This window comes from Pithys albifrons, chromosome 3, assembly GCF_047495875.1.
Source record: "Pithys albifrons albifrons isolate INPA30051 chromosome 3, PitAlb_v1, whole genome shotgun sequence".
In the NCBI taxonomy this organism is placed as follows: Eukaryota; Metazoa; Chordata; class Aves; order Passeriformes; family Thamnophilidae; genus Pithys; species Pithys albifrons.
In genome coordinates, this window is record NC_092460.1 from 89,689,156 (window position 1) to 89,714,438 (window position 25,283).

The window sequence follows — 25,283 nt, forward strand, 5'->3', positions numbered from 1 at the left end:
CTTTTGATGTATCTGGTTTGTTTATCTTGTTTGGTGTCATTTTCCTCCAAACACAATCTATTATTCCAATGGCATCGCCTGCTCAGGTCTGTGTTTAGGCAGACACTGACACTCCAGAGCAAGTGTGGATGAAGCCCACCAAGACCATCAAAGGGCTGGAGCATGTGATGTGTGAAGAGTCTTCAGAGAGTTGCTTTGCCAAGTCACAAGAGAAGGCTTGAGATGGAGAAGACCTTACTGCTGTCTCTAATTCTGGTCAGAAGATACAGGAGAAAAAACAAAGCCAGACAACTCTCAAAGGTGCACTGATAGGACAAGTGGCATACATAAAATTCTGATTACATGGAAATCAATTTTTTAATCAGGAGGCTTGTTCAACCCCTCAGCAGGATCACAGAGGCTGTGCAATCTTCATCATCTGGCAAAGCCAGGATGCACCTGCTTTAGTTGGATCCATTTAAATCAAGACCAGGATTAAATCATCTCCAGAGACCTCTTCCAACCTAATTTACTCTGGACTCTATGGCAAAACAATTATCTTTTGCTTTAGTTTCACACATCTCTTTTAATATTAATGTTAAAACAATTAAACTACTTTTAGGGTTCTTTGTAGAAACAGCTTCTGAAAATTTTTATTTTGTCATTATTACTTTTAAACTCTTGTTGCAGACAGGCTGTCTTGAAAGACACAGCTGAAACAAGAACAAAATGATGCTGCCCCTCCTTCCTGGCTTGGCTATGACAGGGACGGTAACGTAACCACCTTCACCAAAAAACACAGCCTGAATAAACAAATTCTTCAAATGAAAAATTAAGACATTGCACAACATCTTCTACATTTCAGAGGTTTTTCTCTAGAGCATGAAAAGAATACTGTATTATTTTTTTCTTAAAACTAATCACACTTTAATAAAAGGCCATTTGTTGCATTAGTAGGGAAGCATTGGGAATCCTTCTCACAGGAGTGCAAATGCCTTCAAGCAAGACAGCTGCACTCAGACAGCACTGTTAACCCTCAGATGTTGATTCAAGCTGTCTTCATCTTTCAGTAATTAAAGTTTTTCTAGTCCCATGCAGGCTAAGCAATAAATAAACCTGCATGTGTTTGGGGTTCTTGCCTGCCAGAGGGTCCCCTCCAGGCCATAAACACTCCCCACAGAACTTCCCACTTGACATGGCTGGTGCTCATCAAGTGCAGCGTTCCTGAGTAATTGGGAACAGTGAGTAGGTAATGACTCTGATGCTTTAATACACAACCACACAGACATGTAAGCACAGTTCTCACTCCTCAGCAGTCACCTCTGCTCCCAGGGCCCTAATTCCATAAAACCCTCCTGGGCTGGGGTAAACTCTCTAAGCAAGCTGCAGATCTGAACTGTGAGCTGGCTGGCAGCTGACACAGCAGGAGAATCAAGTTCAAAGATGAGAAAAATGTTAAAGGATAAATTTTCTCCAGTTACAAAAATGTCTCTTCCCATCAAATGGACAAAAAAAAGGAAGTGTATAAATCAGATTTGCCATTCAAATTCTAATTACTGATAACCTACTAATCTTCACTTGTCTACAGAAAAATTTAGTTTCACCTCATTACAGCAGAACAAGACATTACTCGATGTTTTTTGGGAAACTCCCAAGGATTTGTCCTTCTTCAGCTCATTCCTGATCTTTCTATTAAGGTTCTAGCTTGTCTCAACATTTACTAGCTTGGAAAGAATATAATCATTAGCTTTAGTAGTAGCACATTTTTTCTGCTGGCTTCTTTAAACATCTTTAAGCAAGTAACTAACAATCCTGATGTTTAATTCCTTCTAGTTCTAGAACATGAAGCTTAGCTTGCTTTCTTTTGAATGTGCAACAAATGACATGTTTTCTTACTATGTTCCCCCTTAGACTGCTGATGCAGCAGCCCCAAAAAGCACAACCTTCATCTCAGAGGTGACAGGCTCTGCATTCTATGTGAATAATGGGACCATTAAATGCACTTAATCTGGTGAAATATCTACTAGACTGTTCTTATGTTTCCATGTGGTGTGAATTTTGAGGTGCTTCTTTCACTTCAGCTGCAGCACGGCATAGAAATCATAAAACTTTTTCTGGATATCCAAACCTGTTATACATTTATTAATTTTGTATCTTTTAAAAGTATAATAGTTACTCATAACTTGCAATATTGTAATGCATTGAGTAATGTTTTATATATTAGTGTTTATATTAAGAATACATATGATTTCTCGTACACATCACTGCCCACCCTGTCCCAACAAACAGTACACACAACAGCAAACAGAATGTGGAGTTTTCAGCCACCCTGGATTACAGTGAAAAGGTTGCCCTTCACTACTGCAGTCCATTAGCCAGGAACAATTATACCTCCTGGGGGATGGATCATGTGGCAAAGGAAAAGTTCATTCCCTAATGTACCAGTATGATCTGAAGCACACACACATATGCACAGCCTAAAGCCTGAACTCTCCTGTGCTACTCTCCACCCACTCAGTTGGCAGAGATTCTTCTGTTTCAGCTTTAAAACACAAATTTCAGTACTTCTTTTATATGGTACCATAGAGATGTATGGAAAGGCTTTTAAAACCTCCATTTGCTTCACTGTGTGTTTATATTACAGCAACACAAAATCTTTCACAAAAATCATGCCTGCTCTTGTGCAGGGCCTACCTGCTCCCCTCCCCTCTCTCCTCTGCCTTCCTGCCCCAAGGAGCTGACTGGCAGCATTGCAAGATGGAGATGGAAGTCTCTGGAAAGGTAGCAAATAAACAGAGTACAGTTCTCCATTCCTAAGGCAACATTTCCACTCTACAGCAGCTTTTACTTCAGGGAAATGTTCATATGGACTCTCACCTCAAGTCCTGTTGGTGGAGTGTTCCTCCTTGAACTCAGCCAGACCCACTGCACTTTTATTTATGTTAGAGCTTTTCTTTGCAGATCAGCAGTGGCAGACGTAGCTACAGTTCTTATTTCTATCCACAAATCAGCAGTTCAGGAAGACATAGAGCAGGTTCTGCCCTTTCATAGAAACAGTTGCACACAGAGTACCCATTGACAAGGCAGAAACCACTTAGGGTTCAAACACCAAATGAGAAGACCACATAAGAATGACAGTTCTGAAAGACAATGCAGTTGAGGAAAATTCTCTGCATTTTGCATAAACCAGTAGAATTCCCACAGTAGTGAGGCATCTAATTTAAAAGTGCAGCAGAGCTTGCACAGCATGTCAACTTGGAAACAAATTCTCATATTTGGAGATATGAAGTGTTAAAAACTCTTTTTATTTTTAAATGACAATTCCAAACTTTTGTTTGAAGCCTACCAGCTTTTAAACTGACATGGTAAATGAGTCAATTATATAAACTCTGAATATGTAAGATCTTGTTCTTAAAAGGCACTAGAAGTAAATCAGACCTGTTGAGCACCAGCACCGTCACAGGCAAACCTTGGGTTAAAACACCCTCATTTTTAATATTGTTTCTCTCTTACATTAAGAATATACATCAACAAAGTTTCATAATTTTACACAAATGTTCCTTTACAATTTCTTGATTTAATCTCTTTGGCCTATTTCACCTCTAAGAACTCTTCAGCTTGACAGACTGGATCCAGCTTTGGCTTTTAAGACACACTTTGCCATTTTGTGTGTCAGCCTTAATCCATTTGTCTGTTTCATCCCTCTGATTCATGTGACCTGGAAAAGAGAGTTCTGTTAGTTTAATTTGACACAAAGTAAACACATCATCTTTACATTGCCATTTTTTTCCAAGCTCCCTGAAAGAAAGCACACTTTCATTTGGTAGAATTTGCGTATTTTTAAAAGAGGCTTCTGACATTTCATCTTCAATACATTTTTTGCATTAATCTCATTTCCCATGATACATCATTTCAATAAAGTTTTGATTTTATTACAGTACCATACTTTTTATTATGGGCTAGGAATATGTTGTGGTAGGCTAACCCTGGCTAGATGCCAGGTGCCACCAAAGCTGCTCCATCTCTCCCCTCCTCAGCTGGACCGGATAGAGAAAATATAACAAAACAGAACAAAAGGATTATGGGTTGAGATAAGGACAGGGAGATAGTCCCCAGTTACCATCATGGGCAAAACACTCAACTTGAGTAAAAAAAATTATTACCAATCGAATCAGAGGAGCGTAATGAGAAATAGACCCAATTCTCAAAAACACCTTCCCCTTCTTCCCAGGTCAACTTCACCCTTAAATTCTCTGTCTCCTCCCCACCAGTGCCACAGGGGGAGGGGGACTGTGGTGCCTTAGTCAGTCGCCTCTGATGCTCCTTCCTCCGTTGGGAGGGAACTCGCACTCCTCCCCTGCTCTGGCACAGGCTCTTCCAGGGGCTGCAGATGGGTCTCTGCCCCACCACAGCCCCCTCCCAGGGCAGCAGGTGGGTCTCTGCCCCACTACGGCCCTCCAGGGGCGGCTGGTGGGTCTCTGCCCCACCACAGCCCCCTCCCAGGGCAGCAGGTGGGTCTCTGCCCCACCACGGCCCTCCAGGGGCGGCTGGTGGGTCTCTGCCCCACCACGGCCCTCCGGGGGCGGCTGGTGGGTCTCTGCCCCACCACGGCCCTCCAAGGGCTGCAGGTGGGTCTCTGCCCCACCACGGCCCTCCAAGGGCTGCAGGTGGGTCTCTGCCCCACCACGGCCCTCCAAGGGCTGCAGGTGGGTCTCTGCCCCACCACGGCCCTCCAAGGGCTGCAGGTGGGTCTCTGCCCCACCACGGACTGCACCATGGGCTGCAGGGGCAGCTCTGCCCAGAGCACCAACTCCCCCTCCTGCTTCAATGACCCCTGTGCCTGCAGGGCTGTTTCTCTCCCTATTCATTCTCCCTCCTCTCACTGGTTGCTGGTGTGCAGCAGGTTTTTGCCCTTTAACTATGTTATCCCAGAGGTGTTAACACTGTCACTGATGGGTTCAGCTTTGGCCAGTGGCAGATCAGCCCTGGAGCCACAGCTGGCATTGGTTCCATCAGACATGGGGGAACTTCTGGCAGCTTCTCACAAAAGCCACCCCTGTAAACCCCTCTACCAAAATCTTGCCATGCAAAATACATCCATCTACATGTACAGGTTTTGTCTGAGATACAGTTGACTTTCTTCATAATAGTTAGTATGGACCTTGTTCTGGATTTGTGCTGAAAATGGTGTTGATAATATAAAAAAATTGGTATTGTTGAGTGGCCCTTGCACTCAACATCAAGGCCTTTTGAGCTTCTAATCCTGCTCTGGCAGTGAGGAGGCTGGGGGCACACAGAAGCTGGGAGACACAGGAAGGACAGCTGACCCCAGCTGCCCAAAGGGACAGTCCACACCCCATAGCATCATGTTCAGTATATAAAGCTGGTGGAAGAAGGAAGAGGGAGTGACCCAGTAACTGTTCCATGTGATACAGCCCTGCTTTCCTGGGGATGGCTGAACACCTGCCTGCCCCTGGGAAGTAGTGACAGAATTCCTTGTTTTGCTTTGTTTGCATGTGTTGCCTTACCCACATCTTTATCTCAGCCCATGAGTCTTCCTTACTTTTACTCTCCCACCTCTCTCCCCCATCCCACTGGTGGGGGTGACTGAGGCGGGTGGTGCTCAGCTGTCAGTTGTGGTTCAACCATGACACACATGAATCTGGCCAAGTAATTTGAAAAATGTCTGTGTTTACAGTAACAATGATAAAGAGACACAAGTAAGACCTGATTGTCCAGACGACCAGACATTTTGCTACTATTACTGTCTTCTTCTGATAATGGCCTAAAAAACCCCCAAACAACTCTGAAATGTCTGTCTTCTTACATTTCACATAAACTTAGTTTCACAGTCATGCTCTGAAAAGCTCTCTGTATAACAAAGAAAAGAGTTGAACTTACCCTCATTTTACAATTAAGAAACTGAGGCCAAGAGGGAATAAATGACCTTCCAAATTTATACAGAAGATTTGTGTCCAAATTGGGAATTAAACTGAGATCTTTTTAATCGTTGCCTTTATCACAAGATCAACCTTCACTTCAGTTTATCTTTACAAAATATCATTTATTACTTTGGTGTTCGTGTGACTGAGTGAATTCTAAGTTTAGAACTAATTTGAGCCTGGAATAGCAGAAGGGATAGCAGGGAAGCAGTTTCTGAACCAATTTTGCAAACACGCTCTGCTCTGACCTGTAACACAGCTGAAGTTAAATTTTGGCCACAGCAAAAACAGTGGCAAAACTCCAACTGACATCACTGCATTGGTTTCCAAAACTCAGGCCTATGTGCCAGAACTTTTCAATAGTGTTTCAGTGCTTTGGTAGTTTTAAGTGGGATTCATTTATGTTTATGGGCCAAACCCACAGCAGTTCACTACAGGCTGAGGTACAGAGTTTGCAGAGGGGTCCAACAGTGACAGTCATTTCAGTGTCCTTTGTTGTCAGACTAGAACGCGCCTTCAAGTATCTCCATGGGGATGTCCCAGTACAATTTCTGCACTCCTGATTGCTCTGGACAGCAGCAATCTCAGTCACACTCAGTGTCAGTATCATTCCTAATTCCTGCCGTAAGACAGGAGCCACAGACCTACACGCCATCTCATTACAGACTTAAATCTATGATGACCATCACCAAGTTCAACAAATGTGTGGCGCATGAAATCCATTAAAATCTGAAAATTCAGTTCCTCAGAGCTTTCCTGAAATGCTGATTTTCAGTAGTATTATATTAGAGAATACAAAACAGAATGAAAACAGAATCTGTCTCTTAAAACCTTACATCAGCCTGAATTTTAAACAAGAAATAGCCTACAGGTGACAAGAAATTGAACCAACAAAGAAGTGTAAAGGAAAATTTCAGCTGATCCTTTAACAGAGCTGCAGAACACTGAAAACACAACCTTTTTTTCCAAAGCGAGAAGACACAATAAATGTAGGCCAGAGATATCTTTACGGGAAGTGCAGCTCAGAGTGCCTGGTTCCAGTTCATCTCTCTGTTTTTGTGGCTATGGCTTCTACTTCTGTACAAGGACCAAACAGTGAAGCACAGAATCAGTGCTGTAAAACAAGTTTCATGCACTGCTTACACCCTCCTACACTTCTGCTAAAAAGTTAAAAGCTCGGTTGTTGTCTGAGCTCTGTTTCTCATTTTGCATTTGATCTGAGCGTGGAAAAATGTTTAGTTCCTTACACTTCTTTTGGAGCTTTGTCTGTGAGGGGAATACAGAAAATTCCAAACTGCCTGCAGGAAAACGAGTGTCAATTCCACTCCGAAGGGATGAAGATCTTCAAACTATTCTAAGGTTATTAAGCCCATCACCAGTAGCAGATTCAAAGATATTTAAGATATTTAAATAGCTTTGTGTGGGGGGCACTAATCAAGCAACGAGGTTTAGTTGGAGACCTTTTAATGACCATTTGGGTCTTAACTGTGCTCACTGCCTGTACTCGATACTGTGGGAAGGTAAGTGGATTTTGAGGCTGACTTTGCTAGCTTGATTAGATCACAAAAGCAAACAGCCTGCTGGATTAAGAATTAGGGGTACAAAAAAATAAAAAGGATTTAATTTTAAAACCCGGCAGTCAAGACAGCAGCATGAGCTCAGGAGAAGACAGATCCACCACTATGCTGTTTGGCCTCCTTTTTGACTGAACACCCAGGGCAAAGGTTGTGGCTTTGTTTCCCCCTGTGTGATGTCTAAAGGAAGATAACACCTTTTAAGAACTGTACACAGGCAAGTACTGGCTGTTTATTTACTTGCCTTCCTGGAGAAGTTGCGAGCTCTGTTTTCATACCATAAAACATAAGAAGAGGATCCTCTTTTAAATGTTGTTCTTGTGGTGTTAGGACTGTGGTATATATCAAAAAGGCTGTGAACAGCTTGAGTTGAAGGCAAGCTGAAACCAATAAAAATCTGTAGGATAGCATCTCATCTAATGTGTTCAATAAAAGTTGGATGAACTTTCTATTTGACTTGAAGGAATGCAATCTTTTCCAGATACAACCTGGGTCTTTGTTTATTATTTTTTAAGATATTGCTTAAGGATCAAGGCTTCACAGAAGGCAGTGTTTGGAGGGACACTAAAACAAAGCTCTTCCCACTCAATTCTAGGGGCCAAGAGTCAATAAGAACTGCTTCTAAGAAGGAAGGAAAGCTCTGAAATGCCTTGAGAACAGAGAAAACAGGGAGGGACATGACAGCAGATCATGTTACTCCTGGGACCAGAACTGTAATTCTGACTGCAACAGACCCAAGACAGCTGCACAGTGGGAGAGGGAGCACTGCATTTGGGCAGCTGGTACGCTTCAGAATGATGCCGAAAGGTTTTTTTTAACTTTTCAATTTTCATATTTTGTAGATTTTAGAGACACAGTAGATGCAATGCTGTAGATTTTAGTGAATTAATATTTAGCAGCTTGTGGCATAAAGTCCTTCTATCTCTACCCCTGCTCCAGAACAGGCAGCTAAGATCTGCCAGCTGTTTAGTCTCTTCCTCAAGGTACCTGATTAAGGCATATCAGAAGAGAACATAAACATGGAGCAGTGTGACCCAAAGCCCTGGAGAGCGTCCAAGAGACCTTTGTGTACTGAAGAAGAGGAGGTGGATGAAGACAGAGGGTCCCAACGACCCCAGCCCCAATTCAACGGGGGTGGGAACTGGGAGGGGACAGAGGTGGAACTGGACATGTGGACAGTAGTGATTGGATAGGTTATATTATAAAAGCTATAGAACTTAGAGCTTGCGGGCGCGCGCGCGTCAATGTATTCCTGGATGAGCAAGGTTGCTCATTAAAGTGCCTGCCCATTATCTTATCTCCTACAAAACTTGGCTCGGAGTCTTTTTTACAGACTTCTACGGCAACAAGAAGAAAGATTTAAGTTTCAGCAGACTGACACAATACAAGCTCTTTCAGCTATTTCCCTTTTAAAGGCAAGCTGGTGCCTCATGCTACTCACTGCCCCTTCAGCTGTGTTTGTACTCAGCCCTGGAACTGCAGGCAGCCAAAATCACAGACCTTACCTTGAAGTAAACAATAGAGAATTTCTCATAATGAAGACTCTCAGACACATCCATCCACGAAGCTTTGTGCATGGTATAGGTGACTCATGCAGCCAGCTCCCTCCTTGCACTCTGGGTAAATCCACAGCATTCCACAGACCACTGTGTGAGCAGCGAGAAATAAGTTCTTCCTGATGGTAGGAAACATCTGTGTAAATCCTCTTTGCTCCAGAGAGGCACATCAGGCAGATGTGAAAGTTGTAATGTTTTGGTGTATGCCTGAGTGAGTGATTGTTGTAAGGAGAAAGGTGCTTCATCTACCAGGAGAACCAGGAAGGATGAAAAGACTTGAAGTGTGTTACTAAGAGAAAGTCAGAGCTAGGACAGTGGTGCCAAAGTCCAGCTTTTTAAAGGGATCTGGTGATTAGACAGGCTGACTCTCCAGAGGCACAGGATGAGGAAGGCCATGTAAGTTGTTCCCAGTGATTCAAAGAATAATAATGGGATGCTGGATCAATCTGTAAGGTAGAGGCAATGTACACCTGGACATTTTCACAGGAGAGGAGGAGCTTGAGAAGACACCAGAGGATTCCTCTCCATAATGAGGACAGACACCTGAGGGGAGGCATAAGTCAATGTGAGAGTCCTGTTTCCTGTGTGTATGGTCACCAGAAGGCACGGCTCAGAGGAACATGTTCAGAGGTGGCTTAGCAAAGCTCTTGTGCTACAGAAAGGATGGGATTGGAATCAAAACCTAAAGATGCCGTTACCTGCTGCAATCCTTGTCATGCTGGCTGACATCAGGAGAAAGTATATCTCAACTTGGGAGAAGACAGGAATTCCCAGAGAGTATGTTCTTTGTGTGAGGACGGAAAAATACAAAGTTTGATAACTTGACAAATTAAGAGCAGGGAGACATAATAACCTACAAATATTCTTGATCTCTGAGGCACCTATGACACAGTGGAACTTTTACCCAGGAAACTCACAGAAGTGCTGCAAACCAGATGAAGTGACTGCCAAGGCTGAAAGCTCATTGGGCACCAAGCAGATGGATGGCATCAGGATAAAGGTTGCCACTGGATATGAACTTGGCACTGGATCTGGGGCCAGGGATGGAGAAACATCTGAAACCAGATGAATCCATTGCACCACTCAGAGATGGAAGATTTACATGGTTCATATTCCAGACAAATAGGTTTGGAAATTTACACCATTATCCAAAGGTCAAAGTATTACATTACACCAAGGATCTAAAGAGAGCCTCTGAATGACTACAAGACATTTGCCAGTAAGCTTACAGTTGTCAACAGGAATGGGCTGAAGTGTGCCCTGGCCACATTTCATTTAGTCCCCATTCATCCACAAGCCTGATAACCTTCCTTTGTTACTGTGGAGAGGGTAGAAACAGATGGTCACATCAACTTCCAACAAGAAAAAACAGGGCTGAAAGCAACCTGAGGATGCACTGAATGTAACCTGACATGTTCCCATCACCTGGTCTCCACAATCTGCAGTACTGACAGTCCTACTGCCTCACCAGACAAGTGCTACCAGAAAGGCTACTTTATTATTTACCTACGTTTTCTTTACTGTAAGGTCGAATCATAATTTCTAGTCCTATTGCCAATGGACAGAAGTAGCTATTTCTTTATTTCTCTGCAGAGACTACTGATATACTAGAAAAAGGCATCTTCCCCCAGTCTTCTCTTTTTAGACAAACCCCCCACTTTTCAGTCTTCTCTCATTAATCATGGTTTTAGGCCTCTGATCATGTGTTCTCCTTTAGAGATTCTACAGTTGCCCATATGCTTTTTTGAAGTACAGTACTCAAAACCGAACATGTTCCAGCAAAGCATTACTAATGCCATGTAAAGCCAAAGGATTGAGTTTTACAGAACAGTCATGTTAATATGTTTATTGTTCTCAACACTGTAACATTACTATTTCCTGATGTTTTTATTTAACTATTACTCCTCTTGGGAATATACAGATAATTGTTCCTACCTTTGTACTTTGAACTTAAAATAATTTACTGGGAAAATGGCCTGAAAAGTATGTAAATCAAGAATATCTGAATTTTAACCTTGACCTTCAACATGTTTGTAACCCCTTTGACATGACAGGCTTCTAAGCTTCTTTTCTGTTTAAATATTTAACACTTTTTAGCCTGCTACCCTTCCTCTTACTTATAGTTACAGGTACTTGTATAGTACCTATCGGTAATTTATGTTAGTTACTCATTTAGGTAATTATATAGTACCTATAGATAATTATCTCTACAGGCTTCTTAAACTAGATGATTTAAGAATACAGGCAGACCTGGAGACACAGAGAAGGCAGACATTGAGAAGTAAGGGTTTGTCTTTTTGCCAGGGAAAAGAAAGAACACCTTGACATGATTACCATCAGAAATTATTGGAATTAATCAAGCACTCTCAAAGCAGACAGACAAATACTTTCACAGATGGAAGCTGGACCAGTGTTTAGCATGAATTCCCTGTTTTTTAACAGATTTCATTTTATAATATATATTCCCTCTAAGAGTGCCTACTGAAGTCAATGGAAACAGATGCCTTGTCCTTGCAAATTACTCCAAAGAGTAAATTCCCTGTCGCTGCTCTGTAGTTCCCTCCCTTTCTCAGCAAGTGTCCCAGTTTTGCAGGAAAGTCCTCTCCTTTTCTAGAAGAGCAGAGCACCTTTTCACACTCATATCGCTGTCTGAGCACTCACTCCACACTTGGATCTTTTTGTCTTCCCTAAGCCACACTCTCCCCCTTGGCTGCCGAGCCAGCCCCGGCTGTGGCACTGTGAGTGCAGGGCACTGCCTGCCCTCAGGGATGGCACACTGGGAACTGCTGTGACAGCAGCAGGGACGGCTCTCTTGGGGCAGGTGATACATTAGGTGCAGGTTTACCCAAGTCACAGAACTCTGCCCTGTCTTCACACTGGAGCCTTCTCTGTAACAGCTTCACAATATTCCCAGAGGCAAGGAAAGCTTCCTCAAAGCAGAGAGTTCCCATTATCCGCATGAGAACTGGCCAGTTTCTAAAAAATCAGCTATTTTTAAACTAACCTTTGAACTCAGAATCATAAAGAAACTGAACTGCTATGCTCTTGTGATGCAGTTTTTATTCACTTGGCAAAACCTCTCTTCTCTCTCTATTTACATTTCTTCAGTTGCAGCAGCGGGACAGTTATGGACCTTGAACCTGAAACTTCAACAATGGATAATGTTCTCATGATACAGAAATAACAATAAATGATTTTAATTATTTGAGAGTCTACTTGTACAAGAAAATTACCAAATATCAACTTTAAGAAGAAGGGATGGTTGAGAGTGAGGGGACAAGTGCAGAAAGAACACACGATCCCTATGGGATAATGTAAAGAGAAGGAAGAACAGGAAGCATCTCCCCTGCCGTGCCAGAAGAATGTTACTGATTTGGCAAAGAAAGGAGAGGCACTGTTTTCAAAATGGTAAAAAAAGGGGAGCAAAGCATATATTAAAACCAACTACTTCATCTCCCTTCAGGTTTGTTTCTTCCTACTGACCAGTGAAGAACAGGGAGGAGGGCACTGCTATAAATCATGGGTTACATGATGTGAGAAAACACACAAAGACAACTGCTGGGTATAAACACTGATGAAGGTACATTATCTTAGGCCAGCACTAGTTTAGCTGAATTGTATCCTGCAGAAAATCCATTCTAGGATCTATTTTTCATTCACACGTACTATGATCAATTTAGATCCACATTTAATACATTTTTTGTGTAATGCTCTAACTTCTTTAAATAACTGACAATCATTGGCCTAATGCTGTAGCCTCTGCTTAATTCTTGACGATTTCTGTGCCTTTGGGACATGTGTGTTTGAGAGTTAACTAATCAGAGCCACTTTTGGCCTCAACTGCCAAGACCATTTCCATACAGAGTGGTGGGCTGAAAAATCACGTCCGCTTCAGGGCTGACTGTCCCACATAAACACTGCCTGGGCTGTGAAACAAGAGAAGTCACTCGGCTGTGTGTACTTGAAACACCACTCTCATCTTCAATGTTGCCAAAACAAGGTGATTTACTGTCCAGTGGTTCACACTCACTGGGAGTTTTGTTTTACAGCTGAGGGGATTCATTCCATAGTGTTGCTAGAATCTAGGGCCCTCTGGGTTTCTAACCTGAGAGCTTCTAATCATGGTTTTTACAGAAATTGTATTTAATAACCACTAGCACATTTAAGCACTAGTGACCATTCCTAGGCAGGAAGAGATACATAAGCAGGCTACATGTTAAAATTATATAATTACACTTGTAACATTTCTGACTTGGAGATTAACATCTTACATGGGAGAGGACAAGGGTTTTTGTGCATATTTTCTCAGGTTTAAACCCAAAGCAAAACTCAAAGCCTCACACAATCTGCTATGACACCAGGTCACACTGACATAACACGTTCAAACAAAGCTGACACATTTTGGTTATGTTTTCTCTAAAGTGAACTGCATAATTGGTAACAGCAACAGCCTTAACTTCTAGATAGACACATCTGGAGGGGAGAGGAACAGACACCCTGACAGTGAACTGTACAACTGTTTTCTCAAGCAGGAAACAGCAAGGTTTGGGATTCTGAGCTCGATTTTAAAAGCATCAGGAGAATGCTTCCAGTAATTCCAGGTATCTTTCCATGTATCCTCTTTCAGCTCCAGCTTCTTCTGTACTTCTTCTAGTTATCTCCCACTCACAAGTCCTCAGCCTATCCTGCACTACTGGACATTTATAGACATGCCATATATCCCTTGTATCTCCGCCTTCCACTCAGAAACAGACAAGAGAAAAGTTCATTATACTTTTAATAGACATTTCTAGTCAATCTATTATATGTGACTGTGTAAGCCAACAAAGCAATGGGTCAAAGTCAGCTCTGGATTATCTCCCACAAATTCACTGGAATAATGCTTAGGATGAATTTGGCTTTAAGACTTGCTAGAGAAGCAGTTGATTACATTCACAAATCATTTACCAATCAAAATTTAAGTGTCGCCTGGTGACACGGGGAGTACAATGGCACAAGCAAACACTGCAGCATGAAACAGATTGAAAAAGCAGCTGCCAAGAGCAATAAACCAATAAAGAAATATTGTAGATGCCTTTGACTAAGGGCAGACAGATGTTTATTGGAAGCCAAGATTAGTAAGCCTTACCACTTATCATGACGTGATCGTCTTTGGAGGCTCTCCGTGTTTCCTTTAACTGGATCTCCGAGTTCACATCCACTTTTCTTCCAGACAACTCTAAATAGGCTTTGAGAGAGGCAGGTACCTTGACTGTAATGGAACCTGGTATAAAGTGAAGGAAAGCTAGTTAGCTAAACACTGAGTTCAAAGCATGAAACAGGCCATTATTTCACTAACTTAAATCATTTGGTTGTGGTTTTGTTGGGTTGGGGTGCTGTTTTGGGGCGTTTTTTTAAGTCTTCAGAGAGTAACCTCCTTTTTTGTCACTGAAAGGACAGATGAAGGTATCTTCATTGACCATAAACAGAGCACTGTATGCCACATATAGAAAGTGGTGTCACAGTATTTCCTCCATAGGCAAGAAAATAAACATTGACATATACTGCTAGCGATGTTTCTTGGTAGGGGATCTTATTACAGGAATGACCAAGGGAAGCAAATCCAAGAGATCTCACAGATACTATGACTTTAGTTTCATCTATCTGTGTATTTGAACTCCTGGGCCCAGCCTGGACAGACACTCCAGGCCCTGCATGGCACACGCTGACAGAGCTACTCCTCTGAACGAGACGCTGCTCGCTCCGCACTGCGAGTGTTGGTGATGGGCTTTGGTCACTGCTCAGGGACAGCTGCACATCCCCCAGCAGAGCCAGTCTCAGAAGTGATTTAACCAGTTTAGACTATGCATCATCCCTAAAATGTAAACTTCTAGCAAAACTGCAGCTTTGGTGGCCTGAAAGGTTCTACCTTTGAGGTTAAACCCAGAAATTCTGACTTCTGCTTCCCCTAAATTTGTGCTTCTATGCATCAGCCCAAAGGCAGATGCTGGGCCCCCCAACCTTCCCAAATTAGTCATGTTTGGAATTACTCAGCCACAAAGTCTGGAAGCTGTGTCCTACACATCAAACCAAAACCTAGCAAAACTTAGAACACACTTTCTTTATATGTGTTCCTCAGTTTTTGCACAACTCCAACATTCACTTTAGAAAAACATAAAGAAGTTTCTTGATGTACATCCCAAAAGCTGAAGTAGAACATGCTAAGTGATGTCATAACAGCTAAGCAGCATCAGAAAGCAACCCTAGCTATGCAATTTAAAATCAGCACAATGACTTACTTGCCTGTGACAGTCCTGATGAACAAGTAACTGTCAGTGTAATTTGGTCCTACGTTTTGCTGGATACGCAAAAGCCTCAGGATAAGAGAGGGAAAAGGTCTTCATCTTTGAGTCCTCCCTGGAGAGTTGCTCAGTGATGTGACTCATAAAATCCAACACATATGCAGCTAATTTATCACAAATGGGACATTTTCTACACTGCAGCTGTCAAGAGTTACTCTGAATTCACAGGGTAAATGAAAACAGAACTTCAACTTTGCCTTTACTAAACTGTGCTGCCAGAGGAGATGTCAATGTTTTGAAAATAACATTAATTAGCCCTTATTAAATACATTCCTCTTTGCCAGTAACTCAAAGAGACATTAACTTAGCAATGAGTGATTCAAAAGGTAACCAAGAAATAATATAAAAATAGATTTCTTTGTGCTAATGAAACCAAAATAGCTTGTCCAGGACACGCAAGTGATTTCAGTGCATTGCTATCAACAGGCCCATTCTGAGTAAATGTCGGGTGTAACAGGGCACAGGCACTGTCTCATGGAAAACAGAAATGCCCCAAATACCACGTTCATTTAAAGCACCTGAAGTGCCTGACATAGTGTTAACACCAAGTATGAAATTGCTGTACTGTGGCTTTTTTGCTATGTGTTTCAAAAAGAGGACTAATAAGATGCATTCAGGGCTTTATAATTTACAGTATCATATCCTCGGAATGGCAAAATGAGGAATTCAACTTTAGATGTGAGCTTTTAAATAAGAAGTGAAGTTTTAGTGAGTAAACGGGAAGATAAAGGAAAAATGGTTGGGTAAGGCTCTCTTTGTTTTTCTGCCTTCAGGTTTTCATAGTGGGCCATTTCACACAGAAGGCAGGAAAATAAATGTGTGTGTGTGTCAGTTATCACTATGCACATGAAGCATCATGGAGTAAACTGTGCTCAAGGCAAATCAACACTGTAATCCAAGGCAGCTCTGCAGAATTCTGCTGGGTATATTGCCATAAAAAAAATCCCAAAATCTTGAAAAACACAAAAATTTTTAAACCCATCTTAAGTATCATTGCCCCTTACAGAGCTTAGTGTACTTTAAGTATTTATAGACATCTTCTGATAATGAGGTAAAAAACCAATTTAGATAATCAATAAACAAAAACTATTTTTTTACGGACAGATTAAAAAAACCCTAAAAGAACCAAACCCTTATTCCATTGTCTTTTACATCAAAAGCTGCCACAAAAAATATATGGTTTAGTTTGCTAACCTTTCTGGGATTTTAGATCCACTTTTCTTAATTGACTGACGTAAACATCTATTGTCCCGTGATGTGTAGAAGCTTTTAGACTTCCATCTGATGAATCTAAAAAAAACCAAAAAAGAACTTGTATATCATTCACTCTTCTTAAACAAACATTTGCCAGAATTTTTCTTTATACTTTGAATTGATTTTTGTCAATTCCTCTGTGTTTGAGAAGTATCACAGTAATTTACTGAATGTCAGACTTGACTTGGAAAAACAGGTTTCTTAAGAGAATGTATCTCCCCAGTCCAGACCTGGGGCACACACTGGCTCCAGGCCACAGCCCTGCAGTTCCACAGCTACACTGTGTGCATCCTTCTACAAGGATGTGCCATCTTCATGTGAAGGTCAAGCACAAAATGTGAGCACGAAGAGCTATTTTAGTTTCCAAAAGAGTTCACTTGCTCTGACTCCACGCAGGGAGAGTTTTGCCCGGGAAAGCATCCCCATGCCAGGAACAAGCAGTTGTGCACTGCAACATCTTGTTACACAGAGTAACTGTGCACAGGCTGTCTAAAGTCTCAGCCACTACATCTGAATTTTAGATAAATATTTGGGATATCCACTGCACTTTAATACACACAGGAAAGCAGCATTTATTATGTGTCCTGGTATAAGGAGGCCTAAACTTTATACCTTATTAGCTGAAATTCATGATCACAAAGCTTTGTGAAGAAGCATTTTTACAAATAGAAAGTCTGTAAGAAACTTTAATTGTACACTTGAGTAGTCTTTGATTATTTGCAATGTTTTCCATTTTTAAATACACAGACTTTCACAATGTTGCAGTGAAGTCCCATAGTTAACTTTCAAACTACTGAACTGACCTATAATTAATAAAAACTGCAAAGAAGTTATGAAGAAACTCTAGAGAAACATAAAAAAATTGCACTTGTATATGAGAAAAAGGCAGCCAGTGAAAAATATTTTTAGAGACCATGTTAGAAGGTAAAGTTTTGGCAAGAACTCTTGAAATACTGATAGAGATTGGTTTCTGGATCTACATAGGAACCCCTCCCAATACAGTCAAACTTCAGAAGTAGCTAAAATAACAAAATCAAACCTGAATGAAACTTCTCATTTCAGAAAGTAAAAGCCTTATTGAGAGAATAAACTCAGTTAATCATAACAGGGATATCTTGCACTAATGTCTTACCTTGCTATACAGTTTTAGCTCTAAGTTAAACTCATCTGGAGCTTTTGTGATCCCAGATTTTGAGCACAGATGTCAAAGATCAGTGCATTGCTCACAACAGCCACAATTATTATCCCACAGCTAAAGCTGATTTCTTTGAGGGGAAAGTAATTAAAAAGGAGCTAATCAATATTTAGTCAGCTGAGAAACTAAGACTGGCTTTGGCTAACAAGAAAACACTAACAACTAGAATGTGAGTGCTTCTGCCATATCAAGATTTTTATGTTAAAGGTCTGTTCCAAATCTGAAAATAAATAACTCCTCATTAATAATGAACTGAAAAAGAATTTTGCATGTGTAAGTGACAAGGAAATAATTTATGGATGACTTTTTGCAAGGTTGTTCATAATGGTTAAAGGTTAAAAGTCAAAGCCATTACAACAGGAACATTTGACATGCATCAACATTGTAAGGAACATTTTAAGTAGTGATAGCTTGAGATTTTCATGCAAAATCTGGTTTTGCAGATATTCCCATTCAAATTTAGTAACAGCTGACTCTCCACATAATCTTGACAGAGATTCTGTTGGCAACAGAGAGAGGAAACATTCAGCCTTTGACTCTTCTGCTTCAACCAGAACATCAGTAAGTTCCTTTATCAGCTCTAGGAAGAAAGAAAAGTCTGTGACAGGAGAGTGACCCTCTCCTGGGAGAACAACTGCAAACAGTCCATCCAGCACCACCAGCTGATGCTGCTCTGCAAGGACAACCTTTATCCAGGGACGCCTTTCTCTTCCCACTCGTCAAATGCAAAAGCAGCTCTTGGGAGATTCTCCCCAGTGGAATCTGGCACCTCTGCACAACTGAACAGAGAGTTCTAGAATTCCAATATAGATTAAAAAAAAAGTTCTCATTTTATGAAAGATTAGCTTCTGTTTGGAGAAGGCATAAACTTGAATAAAGGATGGAGGAAGAGGGCAATGGGCACAGGCTCACCAAGGCACAGATTCACCTGGAAAGCAAAAACAACCTCAGGGAAGTGGAACACTTTTCCACTGAGGAACACTGTTCTGGGAGGGTGCCTTGCCAGATTCTGACTCCCAGAGTACATCACTAATGCAACATTTTATATGGCAGGAGAAACTTCAGCAGTTTCAAACCCTCCAAGGACCTTGGCAGCACCAACACTAACATGATGACATCACTGTATCACACAGCAAACAACTGTTTACCTTTGGCCTATGGAAGTAACACAAAATACATTCTATGGAAACAACTGAATATGATTTATGCATTTAATTTTATGGATATTAAATACAAGTGCTTAGACACAAATAAGAATACCAAGAGGCTCAGAGTTGTTAATTTCTTGCAAAGTTATAAAGATGATATTTTAAGTTTGCATCTCAAAGGAAATTGCAGTTTAAAAAAAAACACAATAAAAATTAGGTGATATAACAAAAAGAAGTGCCCTGATTTAAATAAATAGATATTTCAACAATAAAAAATTACCCCATATTAAGTAGCACAGGCTGGTAGGACAAAACACAACTAACAATGGAGAAAATACATACGGTTATGACAGACCAAACCTAAGGCAATTTATTTTTAAATATATAACCAGTCTTAGCTGAGATCAATGTGAATAATTGAAGGCAAAACCAAAGAAGAAGTGTATAGTTTGAAATCAGCGTTTGCCAAGGACTGACAGCTCAAGGGGAAAAACACAGATAAATCCCTCTACTGGAAATGGAACAGATGGTGACTCTTGAGCAGCTTCAGCTATTTAAGAATTTACTAGTACTAAAGAAAAAATAAAAAGAAAAAAGAGGCACAGTGAAGCAAGATGTCCTTGACAAAGTCTTTCTTAAGTTTTATGAAAAATAAATACAGCTTGAACACTAAGACCTAAGTCACATGACTTGAGAAAGACTAAACTAAAAATCAGTGAAAGGCCTACAAAGGTAACATTTAGTATCACTTCTTCCTTCATTTTAAAGGTAATATTTAGAATCACTTCTTTCTTCATTTTATGAGCCAAGTACTGAAGGAAGGATTAAAAACAAGTGATCTTTCCTTAAATCTAATCAAAACATACTTTTCCTGATAGCACATAAGGACTGACCTTGTTCATGTTAAAATCAGTGACAAAATCGATCTCAACAGGAAAACGCAAAATATTTATTATGATTTGATTAAAGATTGGAGAAAATATAAAATTCCAACATATCTGAGGTGTGATGAAGATTTAATTCCTGCTTCACTGGCTCTCTGGTAGTGCTTATTGATAAAAGACGGGAAAATTTTCTTGGTTTATTTCATTGTTCTAAAACTGTCACATGACAAATACTGTGAGAAACTGCAATGTATTCACTAAATTGAAAGACTCATTGAACACACTACTGCAAAACCCTCAGCAGTCCTGGCCATACCCACCACACAGACCTGGCAAAACAAATGAGGTAACACACACAAAGCAAAGAAATTTCTCATCAAAGCAATTGCCTTGCTAACTAAGTAGTCCAGACTAGACTTTTACCTCTTAATGGTCTATTTGCTACCTCAATTTCAAAGTTACAGCCACTGGTTTTAAAGGCCACAATCTGTTCAAAAAACCAAAAACCCCAAACCATCTGGCTTGCCTTCTTTGAAGAAAAGGAGGCTGAGGGGTGACCTCACTGCTCTCTGCAGCTTCCTGAGGAGGGCACATGGAGAGGGAGGTGCTCAGCTCCTCTCCTTGGTATCCCCTGGAAGGGTCAAAGGTGCACAAGAGGAGGGGCAGACTGGACAGGAGGAAGCATTTCTTTACAGAGAGAGTGCTCGAACACCAGAAGAGGCTTCCTAGAGAGGTGGTTGATGCCCCAAACCTGTCCGTGTTGTAGAGGCATTTGGACAACGCCCTTAACAACACACCTTGGCCTTTGGGCAGGCAGCTGGATGGGATGGATGATCCTCCTAGGTCCCTTCCAACTGAAATAGTTCATCCTATTCTGAGAGGAAAGAAAACCCTACAGGTTCCTCCAAATATAATATAAATGCAAGAACTACTGCAACAACATCCAGAATCTTCAGCACTGTGATGTGAGATGCTACAAACACACACGATGTAACATCACCAGAATTATTTATTGCTAATAGAACACATACAGAAGTAAAACAGTTCATTCTTTTAAGCTACAAGGAAAATGCCGTCGCTCTCAGGCAGCAGCTGCTTCTTCTGTATGCTCCAATTTTTAGAAGCAGTTTCTCCAGGACATAAACTCTGTCCAGAATTCCATATAATCTACATTCAAACAGAAACAAAGAGAGGGGAAGGGAACATGGAAACAAAGAGTGATGATAAAACAATGGAGTTTTTCCTTTTTAAACTTTCATTTTTCATACCTTGACATCTGAGAGATAAATAAAAGCAGCTGACTTTTGGGGCTGACTCCAACCTACCTGGAGAGCAGCACCTTTAGCACAGCACAGTGTGGAAGAAAACATGGGCACAATGGGGGCAAAATGACAGGTCTGTCACCAGCAGAACACAGAAGGAGGCCAAGTTCTGAGACACAAGGTGGGAAGATGAAGGACACTTAAAATGAGAGCCAGAGCATTAACATACTTCAAACAGATGGCAAAAATGAGATCAACAGAACTAATTGCTATTAAGAGACAAGTGTGTGCATGGATTCATTTTTTTAAACTACTTAAGAGCTGTACCTTATGAAGTACAGTAATTGACTTTAATGGAATTCAGAAATGAGGGGTTTAATTTTAGAATTCCCTTGATTACTTAGCAAAAACTGAACCCTCAAGACAAATCTCACAGATGCAGTATTGCTTCTAATTACACTAAGTTGTTTATCATTTTATTTCTCAACTATCTAAAAGTGTCTTAAATATTATAGTTTTTTCCATAATTAATTCCCTTCTTGAAATAAAACTTAGGTGTTTTGTCTCAGCCCTTTACCCGAGGGTGGTGACATCCTGGAACAGGCTGTCCAGGAAGGCTGTGGATGCCTCAGTGCTGGCAGTGTCCAAGGCCAGGTTGGATAAGGCTGGAGCAGCCTGGTCTGGTGGGAGGTGACCCTACCCATGGCAGGGCTGCTGGGACAAGATCATCTTCCAAGCCTTAACATTCCATGATTCTGTACTAGGGAATTGTCTTATCACTACTCTCATCACAATGCAGGATCTCAGGACACCTCAGTTCACTTTCATATCAGGACTTTACTCAAAGGTTTATCTTTGAGAAAGTTGAAATGTTCTTAATTGTTGTGTTTTGGTTGATTCAAGACAGTGACCATCACAGCCAGTCACTGAAGCCTTCAGGTTGTCCAGACTGGGTTACTGAAGAAAAAAATTAGCAGAGTAAGGCCAAGTGATGCTGACATATTTGTAAGAAAATAATTAGGATTTCTGTGAGCTTAGTACAGAATTTTCCTTTCCATAGCAATCCCTGCTGCCCATAAGCTGGTTCAGGTTTCCCCTCCTCTGAAATGAAATAACTACCATAAGTTTTATCCTTTCTGACCATCCCAAACACGTAAGACTAATTTCTTCAATGCAGAATTGGGTTAAACACAAGTAATCCAGCAAGAAAAATCCACGGGTTTCTTGAAATGGTAGGGGAAAACTTGACTTGGCAGAAAAGCAGAGAATACATAATCAGACCATACCAACAACATTGAGAAATAAACAAATTCTAGCAGGACTGAATGTGAGCCAGCAGTGTGCCCTGGCAGAAAAGAAGTGCAACAGACTTTTGGCAGCATTACCTGGAGCGTGGCCAGAGCATAAAGGGAAGGGATGATCCCCCTCCACTCTGCACTGACCAGACGACACCCAGAACAGCAGCCAGTGCTGGGGCTCCTGAGAGAGGGGAGACATCAGGAACTGAGTGAGAGGTACCAGCACAGTCTGGGCATGGAACCCCTTCCCATGAGGAGAGGCTGAGGGATGAGGGGGGGCTCAGCACAGAGAACAGGAGGGAGCAGGATGGCAAAGCTCCTCACAGAGATGCATGATGAGAGCACAACAGACAACAGGCAGAAGCTGAACAAACAGTTTCAGACTGGATTGAATGGAAACCTTTCTCAGCCTGAGGCCAGTGAGCAGTGGCACAGTGTGCCCAAAGGGGCTCTACAGTCTGTGTCCAGGGAGGTTTTCAGGAGCACAGGGTAAAGCCCTGAGCAGCCCCACAGCTGGCCCGGCTTGGAGCAGGAGGCTGAGGCTGGAGAGGAGACACTGCCTGAGCAAGGGGGAACAAGACAACCTCATGAGCCCCTTCCAACCTCAACCACTCCACAACTCTGCAACTTCCTGTATCGAGTAATGCTTCGAATTCCAGCTTGAGTTTTCCTATGAATTTACTGAATAAAAATATAAAAGGCAAAGCTAGTTCTGAAAACAAAGCACTTTAATTCCATTACTTTGTAAGATAATTCAGATTTCTAATTACTATTTTAGTTTTAATTTAAGTAGTAACTTAAATTAGAAGTAAAAATAGGTTTGGTTGCTTTAAATTAAGTCCTTCAAAACCCATCAAACATTTGTTAGAAGTAGAAAGTTTCTAGTATAGAGTTAGAAAATAATTTGTCAGTGACTAAAAATGTTCACAGTATAGAAAAAAAAGGAATAATCCCTACTTGCATATTTTAACAATGCCAGTGTGAAACACTGCAACACATCAGAGGATTAAAATAAGACTGAATTTTGGATAATATTAAAAAAAAAAGATTTACACAAAGAAGCAATGCCAAAATAAATCCCCAAATCAAACAACTTTATAAACGGCTAAAAGCAGAAAATTAAAGGGAATGAGAGACAACAGCACTGGTTTCCTGTTTTAATGCAGAATTATACAATAAAAAACTGTAAACAGTCACTTGTATTTTCCAAAAAATATTTTGAAAAAAAAGTCCAGCACTCTCAACTCAAGTTTGACTTGTGAATAAATTTCTCAAAAACATAGACACATCCAAACTCCCTACAGATCAATTAATTTTTTCAGGTAACTGATAAAATCCTGCCTCCAGTGAAACAGGTAACAACCTATGAGAACCCATTCAAGGCAGCTGAAGATCTGAGCTGTTCTTCCTGTTTCCACCAGCAAATCCCTGTCATGTTTCTGGCAATTCAAAAAGCTATCTTGTAGCATAAATTCCTCACTTTCTCAATTTCTTTCTCACATTTTTAGAGTTGAATCTCTGGATCTCAAGTCTTTTACCTTTGAAAAAAATCCATAAAAATCCTAAAGTATGTTCAATGCTTCTTAGGAAAAGATTAATGACTAATGTCTTCAGAATCGAAATTTGAAAAAGAAGATTTCTTCAGCTGTCAGACATGTCTTAATGTTTAAGCTGAACCTGGTTAGTTAAGGAAAATAATCATCTGTTGATGGAAAAAGCTACCTCCTGTCAGGAAACCTTTATTTAACCACACTTCATACTTGATTAGTTCAGTTAAGAGAAGGAAAAACAGAGTAACAAGCTCGAATTAATTCTGTGGTTTAACGACTTACTCATGAGAATGTGCATTGCATTCCCTCCCAGGAATGCTAATACAGGTCGCTTAGAAACACAGGGAGACTTGTACAGACTGTCCCTAACAATGCTCAGTGAGTGACCACAGTCAACACCATCAGCAGAAGTCCTCAAGATTTGGGCCTGTAGCCAAGTTCACTGACAAGAGGAAATCTTTCTACAGACACTCCAAACACACTGAGCCTTGTCTACAATTACTTTACATCAATTTTCTGCCATAGCAATAATCAGAATTTGAATTTCTCAGTTTGGTGTTTATCTCCTATAAAAATGCACTGACACAATGCATTCCATAACTGTGGCAACTCTGAGTTATCCTGTGGTATAAATGCCCGAGTTCACAAAGAAAGTTTATGAGCTGTTTTTATTTCTGAAGAGAAAGTGATGCCTCCTGAAAAGAGGGCAAAAATGTCTGTACACAACCACCTCCTTTTCACTTTCCCTGTGAATATTTAGCCTTTACAAAGGAGAAGGGAAGAGCAAAAGAGACAAAGAGATGGTGGAACATACCTACTGTGATACTCCCTGTTTTGGTCTCAAGGGTAGTGTTACCTGTTACGAAGAGGAGAAAAAATGTTAAAATTATACTATTTAAGCATATTCATAATTTATTTATTTTCGATATTACTACTTTAGAAATAAAAGCCTCACCACACGTGGGTAACAATGAAGTGATTCCAGCCAAGCAAAATACTGAGTAAAGCCGGACACAGCCTGGATGTGAGGGAGAAAAAGTAGAGGCATTGCAAGGCTAATGCTCAGTATTTCCTTATTTTATTTGGGGTGATTTTTTTCCAATTGCTCTGATGCCACAAGCAGAATTGATCATGTAAGTAATCAGATAAGTAGCATAAACAGTTTCTATTTTCCTCTTTGATATAGGTATATTCCATCTCCTCTGGAGGGAATTTTGTGCTTTATCTTCAAAGGCCACTTCCTGGACCCACTGGACATTTCCTGCTCCCTCCAAACTTACTCTGATGTGCATGACAACCC

The 25,283-nt window shown here is 40.9% G+C and overlaps 1 protein-coding gene across 1 annotated transcript in view; it reads right to left on the reverse strand.

Moving 5' to 3' along the window:
• Positions 1 to 3,261: 3,261 nt before the first annotated feature.
• FAM185A (family with sequence similarity 185 member A) overlaps positions 3,262 to 25,283 on the reverse strand; it is a 42,517-nt gene continuing 20,495 nt past the window's right edge. The window contains exons 5-8 of the mRNA XM_071552692.1: positions 24,798 to 24,839; positions 16,587 to 16,682; positions 14,180 to 14,314; positions 3,262 to 3,697 (exon numbers count right to left, since the gene is read on the reverse strand). Coding sequence (XP_071408793.1) covers positions 3,582 to 3,697; positions 14,180 to 14,314; positions 16,587 to 16,682; positions 24,798 to 24,839 — 389 coding nt within the window. The 3' untranslated portion in view covers positions 3,262 to 3,581. The remainder of the gene's footprint in view (positions 3,698 to 14,179; positions 14,315 to 16,586; positions 16,683 to 24,797; positions 24,840 to 25,283) is intronic.